The following is an 18,491-nucleotide window of genomic DNA, read 5'->3' as shown; positions in this document are numbered from 1 at the left end:
CACACACACACACACACACACACACACACACACACACACACACACACACACAGAGTCTCTGTTACTGCTAGGAACTGAGTCTGAGTCCCATGACAAACAGTTCTCTTGTCTCTGAGCCATCTCTCTAGTCCCTCCCTCTGGCTTTCTTTAGACCCCAATATTTAAAGAACTTGTAAAACATTTATAGCTACCCAGATTTTCACAAACTTGTCATATTTAAATTTCATGCTAAAAAATGTTTACATGCAAACAGTATAGAAATGGAACTAAACTGAAAGACACCCACTAGAGAAGAGCAGACCGTCAATTCTGTTAGCAGCAAGCCAAGGTATGATGTGTGGCTGGTCATCTACAAATATAAGCGTATCTCTAGAAATAAGCAAGTATGGGGACAGCACAATGATTCAGCAAGTAAAGGCACTTGCAACCAGCCTGACAACCTAAGTTTGAACCTACATGGTAGGAGAGAACCAAGTCCATCAAGTTATCCTCTGACCAGCACACACGTGCCAACTCCCCATCCTACACACATACACACAAATGATAAAACTGATAATGATATATGGAAGTAGGAATCGAATGTGACAAACCAGCACGAGATAATCAGCGATATATTCTGTTTTCAAGCAGGCCATGTTCTGGGCAGCAGCCTCTGAGATGAAAACTCTGTAGTCATCAGGTTTCAGTTTATTGAAGTCACAAAAGAGATGTGTAGCATCCTTAAATAAAGGTTCTGGATGACCAGGTAACACCTAATGAAAACCAGGAAGTATTAATCCCCTCATGCTCCAAAGCAGACTGCCCCTCCCCTCAAAAGGCAGAGGGAATGGAGACATCATAGAAACACTGCTGGACAAGTCTGTGCAAACCTGCCCCTAGAATAGTAGTAAATTAATTCAGGACAAACCTTTGCTCCTCCTGCCTGAAGAAGGCGCTTGAATCCAGCTTCTCGGGGTCGATCAACACGTAAAATAACTTTCCAGCCACTAAATGCTCCCTATTAAAAAAAAAAAAAAGTACATGTAATTTTAACATACTCAACATTGAAAATGCAGAGGTAATTCATGAATTTAATTGCTTAGTGTCAATAAGTAATTTCCTGTCAGCCAGGCGGTGGTGGCGCCTTTAATCCCAGCACTTGGGAGGCAGAGGCAGGCGGATTTCTGAGTTCGAGAGTTCGAGGCTAGCCTGGTCTACAGAGTGAGTTCCAGGACAGCCAGGGCTACACAGAGAAAGCCTGTCTCAAAAAAAAAAAAAAAAAAAACCCCAAAAAAAAGAAAAAAAGTAATTTCTTGTCTTCTTTTTAATGTATATTTGGGTGTTTTGTTTGCATATATTTACATATACTGAGTATTACTTGCAAGCAGGGCCTACAGAGGTCAGAAGAGGGTATTGGATTTACAGATGTGGATGATAGGAAGGAAATCTGAGTTCTCTGGAAAAGTAGCAGGTGCCCTTACCTTGAGCCATCTCTTCAACCCATTAGTTAAAAAGAAGAAAAAAAAAAAAAAAAAGAAAGAAAAAGTTTCATATAGCTCAGACTAATTTCCCAATGCAGCTAAGGCTGGTTCTGACCTCTTGATTGTCTTGCCTCCCAAGTGCTAGGATTACAGGAGTACCCTACAGTTGACATAACGTCAGTAAGCAACCCTCTCCCACCCCCATCGTTTATTTGGGAAAACAAATGGGTAGGAAGCTTACGCAGAATGCCCACGGAAGCCTGAGGACAACCTGCACGAGTCAGTTCTCTGCTTCCACCTTTCAAACCTTTGGGATCAAACTCAGTTGGTCAGCGTAAGCAGCAAGTGGCTTTCTACTTGCTGAACCATCTGTCTTCAGGCACACCAGAAGAGGGCATCGGATCCCATTACAGATGGTTGTGAGTCACCATGTGGTGGATGGGAATTGAACTCAGGACCTCTGGAAGAACAGCCAGAGCTCTTAACCACTGAGCCATCTCTCCAGCCCCATAGGTATTATAAGCAAAATTTTGACATGGTAGATAGATGTTATACTAACACATTAACCAAAAGCACAAATAACAGGTCTGATAACTACAACAATGAACACAGTGATCAAGAGTTTTAGCCATCAAGAAAATGGAAATCGGGGCTGGTGAGATGGCTCAGTGGTTAAGAGCACTGATTGCTCTTCCAGAGGTCATGAGTTCAAATCCCAGCAACCACATGGTGGCTCACAACCATCTGTAATGATATCTGATACCCTCTTGTGGGGTGTCTGAAGACAACTACAGTGTACATATAATAAATAAATAATTTAAAAAAAAAAAAGAAAATGGAAATCAAAATTGAAGTGAGATTCCATTTTACTCTAGCCAAAATGGCTGTGATCAGAAAATAACAACAAATGCTGACAAAGATGAAGGAAAGAGGAACCCTTATTTACTGCTTAAGGGAAAGCTAATAATAATATAATACTGTCATATATTATAATAATAATATAATATAGTATTATATAATAATATAATATATAATTATAATAATAATATAGTCATATAATAAATATATAGGCACACATAATGGAATATTATTTAGCTATAAAGTATGGGATTGTGTCATCCACGAGGAAATGAAAGAACAGAGACCATCACTAAGTGAACAGCCAGATCATGACGGACAAGTAGTAAGTTTTCTCCTATATGTGGACTCAAAATTGTTAAAATTCAAGGTTAATAAATGAATCTAAGACATGAAAGCAGAAACAGGACTACGTGGGGCAGAGGAAGGGACCAGCAGGCCAGGGGGATGGCTGAGGAAGGACACAGAGGATGGGATGACATGGAAAGTCTAACAAAACAGGATCTTGTATGCTAGCTAAAAAATAAAATCTGTTTTTATCAGTAAAAGTAACAAGGATGTGTTGTGATTTGCCTTGATTTGTGTAGACTGAATTTAAAGTTCTAATAATCCCATATAAAAGACACACAATCCAGATATTTTATTTATAAGCCTAGATTGGGCAGATCAGAGCTTTACGAAATTATTCCCAGCTATAAGACCCCTTGTTACTTGCTGTCTCTCCTGGTGATGCGGTTCTGGTCTATTATCTCCTCCTTCATCTTCCTCATCTTTCTCTCTCCCTCTCCCTACAATAATCCCCCTCTCAAACCTCCAGTCCCACCCCCATCCCCTACCCCCACCCCCGGGGCCCAATCACAGGCTCTAGCTTTATACTGGGAAGAAGATTCACATGGCATCACCTGAGTGCATGAGGCTCTGCTCATCTGGGCAGCCATACCTTGGGAAACCTTAGTATTTATATTTAGCATCAGAATTGAAACAGCATCAGACCAACTCACTACAGATTTATAATTAAAGAAAACGTTAGTTTTTAATTAGCGATTAGGAAACAAAGAACACAATTTCCCTACTCAAAAGTATATAGACTCCTTAGGGAGAATGTGCAAACCCAGCTTAGGACTCCTGATGCTACACTCTGAAAAGACAGGCTGTCTTTAGAAGACCCTATCTTATTGTGTAACACAATACTTTCTGTTTGTTTTCTGAGACAGGGTTTCTACATAGCCCCAGATATCCAATTCAGACACTCTTCTGCCTCTGCCTCCCTAGAGCTGCTCCCTAACAACATCTGCACGGCTACAACAGAAATTTTAGTACTATGTAGAATGCAACTTAATATATCAATTATGGAATAAAAGACAATTAGAATTACTTAGTCAAGCATATTCTCTTTAAACAAGTCACAATACCAAATGCTATACAATAATACCTCAACAATGCCTGACTCTTGACTTTGCTGGATTCTTTTCCTCCATCTCATTGCTGCAAGTGCAAGCTTCTGCTGGTGCTCAGTGACGTCAGTGAGAGCATCAAGGATGGAGCTACTTCCCCACTCATAGTCTTCTTCCTAGAAAATCAGGCCAGTGAACTTCTGGGTTCCTCTAACACAGAGCACTGTGCTAATAATAAGCATGGGTATCTCGCCCCTAGAAGCTTTTAGTCTATTAAGATCAAAGCTAAATGTTCAATTGTTAGATAAAGAGAACACTAAACATTTTATAAACTCATAGGAAAAACAGATTCATTCTGTTCACTCAGTTTTATGTTAAGAACCAAGTACAGCTGACTTTTACTTAAAACCAGAAACTAATTTGCCAGAAACAACCCTTTTGGCCACACAGCTGTGTTTTGGCAACTTATTAATATTCAGGATATTTGGTTTCATGGGAGCTCAGCCAGAGGAGATGTGAACTAAGACAATTCCCAAGAAACTCAGAGTGGAAGCTTCAGAGACTACTGGGTGGGCACTACTGTCATTCGTAGTTTGTGACAATTAGTTAAATATGGAATGAGCTAATAGCAAAGAAAGGGACTTCTATTAAGAGAGTATCATTTCAATACTAAAGCACTGACAAATTAGGTAACAAAAAGTAGCAGGCCACATAACAACTCATTTATTGTATGCCAACCATAATATTTAACAAAGAGGATGTGATAAAGCAACCCGACCTTGCAGACTGTTCTGCCACAAAGCTCCTCACACAACAGCTAACTGGCCACATGTGGTCATCTAAATTATATACTGAGAAGGGTATGATCAAGGATCTCCTAAGACAGCAACAAGAGAACAAACCTTCAGGAGTATGAATACATACCTGCACAAAGCGTCCAGCCGTCCTGCAAGCATCCAGGTAGGAACGATGAAGCACCCATTTACCAGCTGCCATGGAAGCTAAGTACTTCTCGTTGCGCAGTGGGTACCCCACAACCATGTGTGTGCAGCTGGGGTCTGAGCACTGCTTCTCGATCACTGACCCACCTTGTTTGGAGAGAAATGGGCTCTACTAGTTCTTAACTTTCTTTCTCAACTGTGCATAAAAATTACTTATATAAAATGATCAACCTAAATAAAAAATTTATATACATAAACATGTAAAAGTAACATTCACTTCAATTTATCGCCCTTCATCCCTGCCTTTAGCATTCCATGACCTAGTGATTTGAAATGTAAATTGGGGTTTAAAAAAAAATCAAAATTCCAATGCTGACCCATGTATGAACTTGAAATCCAGGGCTTCATATATGCAAAAAACGTACTCCACACTGAGCCATATAACCCCTAGTCCCACTCCTGACTTAAAAAAGGAACAACTTTATTACTTATATATATATGGGTATTTTGCCTACACATATATCTATGTACCAGAGTCTGTGAGGCAGAACAGACTCAATGTGTAGGCTTAAATAACTTACCCATGTTCTTTTCTCAACTGCCCTCCCCTTTACACATGAGAGAAATATGATTGTATTTGTATTCCATATAAGTTGAAATAATGATGTCAAAAAGTAAAATATTGGAAGAAAATTTTTAAAAAGTAAAATATTGGTACCTAGGTCTTTAATCAGGCGACAGTAATTAATCCGCTCTTGAGAATTCAGAGATGACATCTGGAACACATACTGTTTTTTAAGTTTTCCGTGCTTTTCTTCTAGTGTTTCAATCTAGAACGCAATAGTTTTATTTTAGAAAAAAAATTAACATAATATTACCAGGTATAGCTATTTTATAGTGATATTTTATCTGAGGTATCAATTATACAAATTGAAATTCAAAAAAATTCAATTTTCAGTAGTGATGAGCCTGATGCAGCAAACAATTCCTATTCCAGCATAAGAACAATACCAAAGCCACCATCACCACACCAAAGGTCAACAAACCTTGTCCACAGGTTGTGGAGTCACAGATGGCTTGGGGGCTTGAGGCTCGGGGATCAGATGCTTTTCTGCTGCTGGAGTTTCTGGTTCTTCAGAGCCTAGATGCCCTAAGGGAGAAATACAGTATAGTAGTGTACACATGGAACTTAGAATAAATTCTGGGGGATACTCTCACCTGTCTTGGCCAAAATAAAATGAATCATGAACTCTGCAATCAAAAGTACACAAAAGCTCAGGCATGGTGGCATCTGCTTGTAACCCCAGCAACTTGGGAGGTTAAGACAAGAGAATCTCAGGTTTGAGACCTGCATGGGTACAACTCTGCCTCAAAAAAAAGCAAGACATAGAGAAGAGTGGCTGATTTCTCCAGCTTATAGATAAAGCCAACTAAATAGTTCTGAAAGGGCAGGTGTGTTACTTGGATTTTGTGAATCCCTCCTTTCAAAAACATCTTTTCACCAGTATAACATAACCAAGTTTTTAAAATGAAAGCAATTCTTGCAGAAAATCAGATCTGTATATCCAGCATAGGAAGATAACCTTACCCAGTGTGAAGGGAGAAAAAAAGGAACTCAGTTAAAGCTCACATAAGCCAAAGAACACCAGATACTACCTAACAAACAGAAGAGGCTAGAAGAAAAAAAAAGGTTAATCCTAAATGTTGCAGGATATTTGACCACACTGTGACTCCCGAGATTGTGCTATTTACTGAAAAAAAAAAAAAAAAAAAAAAAACTGTTTCTAGTTATGGTGTGGTTTAGTTTAAGCACACACCTTTAATCTCTCTGGCTGGAATACAGACATGCCCTTAGTACGTATCTTTAACTCCAAGCAATGAAGGTAAAGTTAGTTTGTAGAAGGAAGCACCCATGTTTGAAAGTGATGTCTAACTGAGTGGCAGACAAAGCGATGAATCAGAGAAAGGTTTGACAGAATGGGATCTGCTCAACTCACAAGGAGAAGAAAAGGAAGCTATAAGAAGCAGAGAGAAGAAAGGAGACAATTTTACCAGACATTATTATAGAAAGACTGGTTGCAGAGAGAACAGCTAACCACAGGTGAAAACAGAAGGAGCCAGAGAATGAGAAGCCAGAAGATTAGAACATACTGCCAAAGGTAGTTATGAGGCCAAGAAGAGCAATTCAGGAGAGGCCAAGAGAGAAGCCAGACTCAATCAGTGACTTTGGAGAGAAGTTTAAACCAGACCAGCTAAGTTGAGCCAGCCAGTCAGAGCTCAGAAAGAACTAGAAAGGGTGAGCTTATTCAGCAGCAAGTCTCAGAGGCTGAAAATATTCTGGGCCTAGGATTAGATTGTATGGAGGTTAGAAGCTTCCAAAATGACAATTTCTTCAGAAGAATAAAAGATTTAGATGTTTACATCTAAATTTCTGTATTTAACAATCAAAAAAGCATTTCTCATTTGATACAGTACTAAAAAATTTCATTTGCATTTGCATATGGAATACAGAGAACCATAGTGTCTTTAAGAGGTCAACATGCATAAAATACAAATAAATAGGTTTTTCTTATTACCCTGCTCAGCAATTTCTGAATGGTATACAGGCTTTCGAGAAGGAGAGTCATCCAGTTTTTTTATCTCAACCTGAAGCTCAGAATACTGTGTTGGGTAGCTAGGCCACTGTAAGTTGCTGGCGAGCCTTGCTCTCTCCTCCCTGGCTGTTGGGTCATCCCAAATGATCTGCTCATTTTGGGAGGGCTCTGTGTTGATATCAGGTACTATCTGTCGAGACTGCCTAAGGAATAAAAGAGACAATTTTAAGTAACAGCCACTACTGAATCCTAGTACATAAAATTGGTAAGTAGTAAAGACACATGGTATTTGTTGAATAAATCAATAGAAGACATCCTTTCTCCTCCTCCTCTGTTTTTTGATCTATGGTCTCCTTAAGGAGAGTATGGCTTTAAATGAGGTGATTCTCCTGCTTCTGCTCCCAAGTGCTAAGATTATAGGCAGGCATCCTAGTTTGGTCTCCACTGCTATGGTAAGACATCATGATTGAAAGCAGCTTGGAGAGGAAAAGATTTATTTCAGTTTAAAGTTGTAGCCCATCACTGAGAAAAGTCAGGGTAGGACCTCAAACAAGAACCTGGAGGCAGGAGCTGATGAAGACTGTAGAGGAGAGCTGCTCACTGACGTGCTTGCCATGGCTTGCTCAGTTTGCTTTCTTATACAACCCAGGAGTTCCCATGCACAGTGGGAGGGACCCTCCTCCATCACTTATTAGCCAAGATGTTCAACAGATTTACTTACATGCCAGACTGAGAGAGACATTTTCTCAAATGAAGTTTCCTCTTCTTAGACGACCCTAACTTGTGCCAAGTTTACAAAAACCTACACAGTATAGCATGCACCAATACATCCAGTTAATTATTTTTAAAACATTTCTTTCTACTGGAAAATTTAAGTGGATACCTATATATTTGTATTTAAAATATTATTATATACTTTTTAAGTCTAAAAATTAGGGAAACATGGTAATGTTTAGAAAACTGTAGTTATTGGGTTTAATAATTGCATTTTAAATTGTCTTTTAAAGATAGGTAGGCTCTGTGTACCCCAGGCTGGCCTCCACCTCTTCTGTAGTGAAGGATGGCCCTGAGCTCCTGGTCTTCCCCTCACTAGCTTCCATGTGCTAGGATTACAGGTATGCACCACCATACCTGTCTTAATAATTAAGTTATATTTTGTTGTTGTTTGAGACAGGGCCTCACTATGTAGGTCTGGCTGTCCTGGAATTCACAATGAAGACCAGATTGGTCTTGAACTCACGGAGATCCACTTGCCTCTACCTCCTGGATGCCACTATACCCAGCTTTAAATTGTATTTTTAACAGGACAATGCTGAAGCTACAACTAATGGGTCTTTCAACCTTTGTTGACCAAAATTTCCAGACTCTGGTAGACCATGAATGCATTAAAAACATTTTCAAGGATTTTATTTGTTTATGTGTACATGTGAGTGCCTAGGGAGGCCAGAGAGAGTTGTTAGATCCTCTCTACCTGTACTCACAGGCAGTTATGAGCCACCCCATGTGTGTGCTGGGAACCCAACTTGGGTCCTCTACAAGAGTAACAAGCATTCTTTAACTGCTACCTTTCTAGTCCCTTAAAAATATTTTTATTACATTTATTTACTTTGTGTGTGTGTATGTGTGTCTGCATATGTGACACAGTGAGCTTATGTGGAGGTCAGAGGACAACTTACAGGAGTTAGCTCTTTTTCTTCCACCTTGTGGGTTCCAGGGATGGAATTCAAGTTATCACACTTGGCTATAAGCACCTTTACCAACTAAACTATCTCACCGGGGTCCTTGATTATAGGCCTATGCCATCTCCTAAGTACATACACTGTTAATAAGTGATTCAGTAGGCAGTAGCAGGAGGGTCTCTGTAAATTGGAGGGTGGCTTGGTCTACATATTGAGTTCCAGGACAGCAAGGACTACATCCCAAAGCTGATGGAGACAGAGGCAGGCAGGTGATCTCTGAGCTCCAGACCAGCTGGAGCTACATATTAAGACCTTGTCTTAAAAACAAATAAATAAACAAACAAACTAATCAAGAGAGCCTTTTAGTCTCAAATGACTTGGCACAGAGTAAGGCTCTATAATCTAAAACATGACCTACACTGTTGGGGAAAAGCCACTTTTCTCAGAATTCAAAATTACCTCAAGGAAAACACAGAGCCAGATAAATGAAGTCAGCAAGTACTCAGAACTCTCACCGTACAATTAGAGATTTTTCTTCTAGTAGTAGGAAAATGCCATTGATGAACCCAGTAATCCAACACTTGGTAAACTGAGATAGAAAGACACCAAGTTTAAAGCCCACGCTGGCTACACAGCAACACAGAAAGATGGTGAGTGGTGGTACACACATGTAATTCCAACAGTCAGGAAGTTGAAGCAAGAGAATTGGGAGTTTAGGGCTAACACTTGTTAGACAGTATTACAGGCTAGCCAGGGATAAGACCTTGCCTCAAAAATATAAAGACAGAAAAATACAGTCATATCACTGAGCTTAAGTTGTATTGCACTAAGAACTGTGGTCACCTTTTCTAGAACATAAAGGAAAAAAAAAAAAAAACAAACCATACAATTCAAATAAGAAATTAAAAGGGAACTGGGCAGTGGTGGTGCACGCCTTTAATCCCAGCACTTGGGAGGCAGAGGCAGGCGGATTTCTGAGTTCGAGGCCAGCCTGGTCTACAGAGTGAGTTCCAGGACAGCCAGGACTATACAGAGAAACCCTGTCTTGAAAACAAAAAACAAAAAAAAACAAAAACAAAAAAAGAAATAAAAAGGGAGGAAAGGGTGGCTGGAGACCTATGTTCAAATGTTCAACCTCTAGAAGCCACTAGGGGTGGAAAGAGAGGACATCCACAGGTCATCCTTTGACCTTGACACGGGTGCTGTGGCATCACACATTCAAACACACGATAATAAAAATGTTTAAAATATAAGTACTATGTACACTCACTGTCTAGTATGAACTCTAAGGAAGATAAGACTGGCTGGTCACGGATTCTACTTCAAATGGAAAAGTGCATCCTAAAATCACAGACTTCAAAGTAAGAACTGCACAATGGCTTGAGCAAGAAGACTCAGCAGCAACACACAAAACCAAAGATGACAGTGGGATATAACACATACTGTCTAAGTTAAATAAAGTGACAACATAAACGCCTTCACTGGTCTTAATATTTTATAACTTTTGAATTATTTTTAAATTAAAATAGAAAAAATTGGCCGGGCGGTGGTGGCGCACGCCTTTAATCCCGGCACTTGGGAGGCAGAGACAGGCGGATTTCTGAGTTCGAGGCCAGCCTGGTCTACAGAGTGAGTTTCAGGACAGCCAGAACTATACAAAGAAACCTTGTCTCAAAAAACCAAAAAAAAAAAAAAAAAAAAAAGAGAGAGAGAGAGAAAAAATTAAAGTCCTGTGTGGTAGTCCAAACCTTTTACTCCTAGCACTTAGGAGGCAGAGGCAGATGAGCAAATGGATCTCTCTGCCTGGTATGCAGAGCAAATTCCAGGACAGCCAGGACTACACAGAGAAACCCTGTCTCAAAAAAACAAAACAAAACAAAGCAAAGCAAAACAAAACAAATCAAAAGAGCCTAACCCACCAGGGGCTTTTATCCAAATAATCCAACACACAAACCTGAGCGCCTCCAGGACTCGGCTTCGTCCACTCCTAGCAGAGCGAGCGCTGTCAGGAGTTGAAGAAGCACTGTTACAACTGCTTCTCGACATGCAAGTTTTCTGGGCTGGTGTCTTCACGATGCAGGTTGCTGACATGATCTCCTGCAGTTGCTTCTGGAAGTTCTCTCTCATCTCCAAGGCCTGGGTCAGAGCTTGAAACAGATAGAGTGGTCAATACCAATCAAGAGAAATATATCCTCCTCCTCTCTCCTTCTTCTCCCTCCCTCTTGCTAGTTTGTAGAATATAGGATCTGAGTGTGTGGTCAGGCTGACCTCCCCTTTTCGATCCCTGCCTCAGTCTCTATAGGTCTGGGATTACAGGCATGAATCACTATACAGAATTACAAACTTCTCTGGTCAATCGTATCTTACACTATTTTGTCTAGATCTAGTTGAACAAAAAACTGTTGCCATTTACTGAATACTTATATAGGAATACGAGGCACTAAGGCAGCCATGAAGACTGTGTCTGAAATAATGAAGACTCCCTTGGAGGAAGATCCGATCAGTCCCTCTGAGGAGCTCCCTGCTTGCTTCTGATCCTTTCTCATTGATGCACACTACAGAGATTCATATAGACATTTGAATGTGCCTGCTATTTTTCAATAGCTCTGTTTGTCTCTGCTTTGGGGCTGGTCTTGAACGTCTCTCCTGCCTCAGCAGGAGACTGAGATTATTGCTGTAAAGCACTAGCCAAACTTTCACTAACTCTTGAAAGCACAGACCACAACATCTTTGTCTTCCCTTTCCATTATAGACTAGACACTGAAGTAGATACCAAGTAGGAATTTTTGAAATGAACAGAATGGAACAGTTAAGTTAGAAAGCAAGTTCTAGCAGGCAGGCTAAACAGGAGAAGCCAGAGAGTAACCTGTCAGAAGAGAACACACACATCTAAATAAGGTAATCAGTGCAGCACTATCTGTAATAGCAAGAAATTAAAAATAACCTGTTAATGCCACTGAACAAGAAACAGCACAATAAAGCAGGGCACAAGCCACATACTACACCACCAAACAAAACCCAAGACTGAGGCAGCTCCCGTTTCCCAGGTGCTCTATGGCTTGAGTGCACACCCTCCTGTGTGTGGTGTGGTATAGGACGTAGACTCTTTAAGAGATGAGGCCTAGTCTAAGGTGGCTGGGTCATTAGGAGTACTACCCCAGAAGCAATTAATGCACTTTTCAAGGGGGGACTCAGGCTAGTTTTGTTGTAGGTTGCTATGACAACAGCAAGTCTGGTAGTCTAACTTGCTTGCAGTCTTTCCTGTGATGACACTCACCGACTTGCAGTCTTTCCCTTTCTGATAAATACTCCTGCCATGATAGGATGTAGCCAGAAAGTCTTCATCAGAGTCCCAACCAATCAAGCTTAGACTTTCATTTTCTAAGGCTGTGGCAACCATGTATTAACAACTGTCCAACGCCTCCAAATGATTCTGTGTGGTCACCTGTGACCAGTGACCACTGATGTTGCCACTGTGTGAACCATACCTACACAAATGGCACACGTCAAAGCTGTATGTGCTCTGACTGCTTGCTCCCCATCTCGTTCCTGCCTAGGATTCCTCAATCCCCAAGAAGCAACACTACTAAAATTAGCTCAATTAACATCCTACAGTGGCTTCCGACCCCTCTCTCTAGCTCTCAAGTAAAGCCAGCAGTGACTACAGAGAGTGAAGAAGGCATGCATGAAGCCAAGTGAGGTCAAAGGCCATGCCTCTTATGCTGAGCAGTCAAGCTGTGAATGCAAAGAGAAGATTCCTTTTAGAAATTCAAAGTGCTACTCCAGTGAGCACACAGCTTATCACCGCCATGAAGCTGCAGGTGACTACACTAAACAGCTGACTCAGACTGGAGGAAGATGCCTCTCTACGGCTATGTGGAGAGAAGTCAGTGGATGGCTTCAAAGCTAGAAGGCCAACCCAGTTCTTCTATTAGTGGCAAAACACAGATGGGACTGCAAGTCAAAACAAATGTCAAAAGTAAAAAGTGCACTTGGGCGTGGTGGTGCAGGCTGTTAATCCCAGCACTTGGAAGAAAGAGGAAAGTAGATCTCTGGGTTTGAGGACAGCCTGGTCTACAGAGTCAGTTCCAGAATCACTCAGAGAAACTCTGTCTTAGGAGGGTAAGGGGTAAAAAGTGACAAGTGTCTTACCTCCTTTACAGTCATCTCTGCCATTCCCATTCAACAGACCTGACTCTTTGTTATTCGTACTCATAGTGTTTGTCTCACTTCCTTCTACAGACGAATGATCTGGCTATTCAAAGAGAAAAATGACAACTTCTCAAACAAAGTTCACTGCATAAAGTTTCAAAGACATCTACATCCAGCTTAGTGGGGCTCACAGTGTCCACACCACTTACCCCATCATCCTTAGATGCAGAAACTGCCAAGGGCGCCCAGCTGTTACACAGCCGCCCAGCTTGCACTGTACTGATGTCCAAGCTCATTTTGGGATTGTAAGTGTGTGGGTAAAGAGACTCAGGAAGATGCTTATACTCTTGAGCACACTGAAATACAAACGTTCATTTTAGAAAGAAGTTTACAGTGAAAAACTCTAGCATATAAATAACCAATTGGGACCTGGGAAATGACTTAGCCAGTAAATGTCCTTGCCCTATTAATTTGGTGACACGAGTTCAATCACTGAAACCATATTAAAAGTGTAACAGGAGTAAAATGACCTCTATGCACGCCTATGGACACAGTAAACAAATCAATGGGTAACAAATTGCCTTCACTTTTAAAATGTACTGTCTATTAAAGATAAACTCTAATCCTGTCTCTGCATTTAGCAAGGCATCACCCACTCCAGAAAACACCAAGAAAAGCATGGCTAAAGTGCATGGCTAAATCAACTCTCCCCCCAAAATTATATAATTTTTTATATAATTTAAATTACATTTCTATCTATTTATATTAGGGTAGCAGGTACGGATAATACATCCCTGGTATGTGGAAGTCAGGGGACACCTTGTGGGAGTCGGTTATCTCCTTCCAGGAACCAAATTCAAGTAATGGGGCTTGGTGGTTAAGAGCCTTTACCTTCCACGCCTTTTATTTCAGCTACTATTCATGTAATAGTCAATTAGGGAAAGGAATCGGAATAAAAGTATTCATTTAAAATTGGTAAATATTCAAGCAATAAAAATTTTAAGTTCTGGGGCTAGAGAGATGGATCAATGGTTAAAAGCACTGGCTGCTCTTCCAGAGGTCCTGAGTTCAATTCCCCAGCCAGCACATGGTGGCTCACAACCATCTATAATGCGATCCAATGCCCTCTTCTGGGCAAAAGAGTATACAAGCAGATAGAGCACTCTCATGCATAAAAATGAATGAATGAATGAATGAATCTCAAACAAACAAACAAAAACACCTTAAGTTCTGATGCTAAAACAATACAATGCCCAGAGCATGACCTACATATAGCTCAGACTTGGGAGTCCCAAAGGCCCTTATGTTATAAGCACTATCCACATGGTGTCAAGCAGACCCCCCTCAGTGTGCCCTGGAAAGCAGTAGAACGGAACCCTTTCTACCACCTCTCTCATGTCCCAGCCATGAGCGGGCAGTTATTGGCATGACAAATCATCACATAGTTAGCCATCATTGGCAAATTTATTTGCATTCAATGAAACTGGCTTGTGGTCTAAATATTTGTACATTTTCAACCAACAGGGAGGGAGGGAAAGCACTGCTTACCTCTAACAGCCAGTGCTCAGACACGATGTGCACCCCTCTTTCTTTGGCAGACTTATATTCTCGATTACTATCATTTGCTCGACCCTGATAAATGAAATGAGTAACTGTCTCATCAAAACTCCACCTGAAACAACCAAATATGCAAGAGGAATAACTAAGGGAAATAGCAGTCTACTCTGAACAGAATATTCTGATACACAAAACTCAAAAAGAACTAGAGGATGGGCAAGACTAGTAAAATGGCAGGGTTTGTGTCCTGCCAAATGTTAGTGACTCCACTTCCAGGTACAGTGGAAAATGTCAGAAGAACACTTTTAAAAGATTACTACCTTCTTTATATTTTAAAAAAATCCTTCCACTTTTGTCTTATAATATATATCACTTTTTTTTTTTTTCCCGAGACAGGGTTTTTCTGTATAGCCCGGGCTGTCTTGGAACTCATTCTGTAGACCAGGCTGGCCTCAAACTCAGAAATTCGCCTGCCTCTGCCTCCCAAGTGCTGGGATTAAAGGTGTGCGCCACCACCGCCCAGCTATATATCACTTTTTAATTATAATAAAAAGTATTTTCAAGTTAATAACCTTAAGGCATTCAAATCCACTGTCTGGTCACTGGCCACTACCCTGTTTATTTATTCTAGTCAGTTCCTATCACAAACTGTATCTGTGTTGAGAACTGAGCTCAGGCCTGTGTATGCTTGGCAAGAATTCTAACACAGCCTGAGACTTTGTCTCTTAAGAAAACACTGAAGACAGGATCTCATTAGGTAGTCCTGGCTATCCTGGAACTATGTAGACTCTCAGAGATCCACCTCCTCTACCTCAAGCACTGGAATTAATGGAGTGCCCCATCATGCCCTTATAAGATATATTTTTTAAAAAATGTAAAGCAAACTAAAATGTCTTTAATGGCCATTTTAATCGAGGGAGGCTTGCTACAGTGGTCAACACTACCCACAGGAAATCACTAAGATAGATAATAAATACAGCCAGTCCCAGATGTCCGGACTATCAACTCCATGAAGGGAACTCCCTTAAACTATGCTGACCACTCATGGATCACAAGCTTCTAGCACAGCAGCACTAACCAGCTTCCCAAGGGTGTGCTGGCTGTGTAAAATACAGGAATGAACTGTTCCATGGAGTATTCTTAAAGGCTTTAATAAACTAAATCGGAGAGGTTTTATTTGATAAAGTATACAAGCAGGCAAAACCAAATCTTCCTTATAGACGGACACAAGGCTGTGGGTTCCCTGAGCTGTGGCCGGTGCTGCCCGACAGAAAGGTGTACCTACCTGTACTCTGCTCCCAGTGAGGCTGCGATCCCATTTAGCTCACTCTGCTTCTTACTGAGTTTTTTACTCACACACACCACAACTTTGTCAAGTGGTTTTGGAGCCTCTTCCTGTACACGGAGAATAAAGAAACAGATCAGCCACAGTCCTTTGACATGCATTAGGGACACCTTCCATTTAATAAGAAAACCATGTCTACCTCCTCCAAATGGGCACTCTTCAGCTGAGGGCTGGCAGAATGACTGCCAGTGTTTCGGGAACTATTTGCCAAAGCAACTGTCAGGTTTCTGTTGATGACTTCAGAGAGTGGTGAGCTCAGTTTCCGCTTCTGGCTGGCAGCATTTGGGGTTCCCAAGGCTGCAAGTGCATCCTGTGTTTAAGAACAGGAAAAAAGGAGAAACACGGAGAGGAAGAGGGGGACATAAAAAGGAAAGAGAGAGTAGGGAGGAAAGGGAAAAAAGAGATTACATCTTTGACCTCTTTTTCTCTGAAATAACTATAATTTTTATTTTTATACTATAAAGAAAAAATTCCGTATTTTTCACCAAGCATTAAATAAAGGAGTTTGAGAGATGGCTCAGCAGTTAAGAGCCCTGGCTGCTTTTCTAGAGGACTCAGGGAATCAATCCCCAGCTCCCACATGGTGGTTCAGAACTATGTGTAACACTAGTTCCAGGGGATCTGACACCTCTGGTTTTCATGTTTACCAGGTATGCACATGATGCAGACACACATGTAGGGAAAACAACCATGTACATAAAAAATAGATTTCAAAACAGATAAATAAAACCATTAAGCTTGGGCTGGTGAGATGGCTCAGTGGTTAAGAGCACTGACTGCTCCTCCAGAGGTCATGAGTTCAAATCCCAGCAACCACATGGTGGCTCACAACCATCTATAATGGGATCTGATGCCCTCTTGTGGGTGTCTGAAGACAGCTACAGAATACTTACATATAATAAATAAATAAAAATTAAAATAAAATAAAATAAAATAAAACCATTAAGCGTACTTACCTTTTCAGGAGTGTATATCACACTTACTTAAGAACTGAAATTTCAACTACATAAAAGACCCCAAACTAAAGTGAACACAGAAGGAAAGAAGTAAGAAAGGATGGGTGTAAGAAATTAATTTTAACAGGCAGAGTTAGAATGAGCCAAGAGCCAACAAAATCTTCAAAGGTATAAAATATAGGCTCAAAGGAGGGGAGGCTGAGAACTGGACATGGAGAGCTCCACGCAGGCTCCTTCCCAACCAGTCAACGGAGCTCAGCGCTAACCACGACTGCGCTGGAGGCTGAAAGTGGGTAAGTATCTGACACCTTTATAGACAGGTAGGTCTATAAAGCACCAAGGAAAGTTCTAATAGCACTTCATAATAGGTGGTGATAGTTCTACAACAGACAGATGTCTCCCATCTGGGATCTCTGCAGAATACAATGGAAGAAGCCATGCTTTTATCCAGCCTCATAATGATACCAAGAAATACAAAATACAAAGAGACAAGTGTTCAAAAAAAAGTTCTTGAGAACAGATTCTCCTACTGTTGATGCGGATAACAAAAATGACACACCTCAAGAAGGAAAGATCACAACTGATGTGAATGAATATGTTCAGGAATGCAAGTGCATAAACTTTGTCATACCCAGAACAAGTAAAATATGCCAGGAGGAGAAGTGGACAGTCAACGGAAAGGATGTGCTACCTGTCATATCAACTCTAGGCTTTGACAGTTCCATACACCTCTAACACTATCTTCTAAGATTCAGAGAGGCTAGAAAGGAGAGACAGAAATGAGTGGAAAAGTTTCAATTACAGTTGGGACTTAGCGAAGAGTAGGGATTTACTAGCTAGTTACCACAATGGCAAATGATCAACACACATTTATGGTTTGTGCTGGGATACAGCTCAGCTGGAAGAGTACTATATCACATGTACAAAGCCCTAAACACATTCTCCACCATCATACACAACATAGTGACCAACACCTGGCTCTATGTACCAAGACAGTTAGCATTTTGTCTAAACTCCACCCCCACAATTACGTGGCAACATCCAGGTAGGCCTGGCACACTATAAAAGGGGCTGCTTGCCCCCTCCTGTCTCTCTTGCAATCTCTTGATCTCCTTCTCTCTTGCCTTCTTGCTCCCCCTCTGTCCCTTCACCCCTTCCCTTCGCTGTCTCTCCACATGGTCATGGCTGGCCTCTATACCTCTCCCCCCTTCCTTCCCTCCCTCCCTCCCTCCCCCCCCCCATCTCTACTATCCTCTTAACACCCCTCCCCATGGCCAGAATAAACTCTATTCTTACTATAATGTCCTGTGGCTGGTCCCTCCGGAGTAAGGGATGCCCCAGCATGGGCCCGTTGAGACATCCATCCGCTTCCCCCATACTCACCACCCACCCATAAAACATATCCCACATCTCTTTATCTTTTTATAAACACATCAAAGCCAATCAGGGCTATCTATCTATACAGTAAAACTGTTTAAAAATCTTTTTAAACAATGAGAAAGAAAGAAAGAAAGAAAGAAAGAAAGAAAGAAAGAAAGAAAGAAAGAAAGAAAGA

The 18,491-nt window shown here is 41.0% G+C and overlaps 1 protein-coding gene across 1 annotated transcript in view; it reads right to left on the bottom strand.

Moving 5' to 3' along the window:
* Nucleotides 1–18,491, bottom strand: part of Topbp1 (DNA topoisomerase II binding protein 1) — a 49,214-nt gene that overhangs the window by 5,298 nt on the left and 25,425 nt on the right. Inside the window, exons 15-27 of the mRNA XM_028756795.1 lie at nt 16,120–16,290; nt 15,921–16,030; nt 14,627–14,750; nt 13,288–13,434; nt 13,079–13,181; nt 10,881–11,073; nt 7,230–7,450; nt 5,700–5,803; nt 5,372–5,483; nt 4,637–4,800; nt 3,751–3,888; nt 908–997; nt 591–752 (exon numbers count right to left, since the gene is read on the bottom strand). Of these exons, the coding sequence (XP_028612628.1) occupies nt 591–752; nt 908–997; nt 3,751–3,888; nt 4,637–4,800; nt 5,372–5,483; nt 5,700–5,803; nt 7,230–7,450; nt 10,881–11,073; nt 13,079–13,181; nt 13,288–13,434; nt 14,627–14,750; nt 15,921–16,030; nt 16,120–16,290 (1,839 nt within the window). The remainder of the gene's footprint in view (nt 1–590; nt 753–907; nt 998–3,750; nt 3,889–4,636; nt 4,801–5,371; nt 5,484–5,699; nt 5,804–7,229; nt 7,451–10,880; nt 11,074–13,078; nt 13,182–13,287; nt 13,435–14,626; nt 14,751–15,920; nt 16,031–16,119; nt 16,291–18,491) is intronic.

The sequence above is a fragment of the Grammomys surdaster genome, unplaced genomic scaffold (assembly GCF_004785775.1).
Source record: "Grammomys surdaster isolate TR1022 unplaced genomic scaffold, NIH_TR_1.0 126131, whole genome shotgun sequence".
Classification (NCBI taxonomy): domain Eukaryota; kingdom Metazoa; phylum Chordata; class Mammalia; order Rodentia; family Muridae; genus Grammomys; species Grammomys surdaster.
This window is presented reverse-complemented; position numbering and strand designations above follow the sequence as displayed.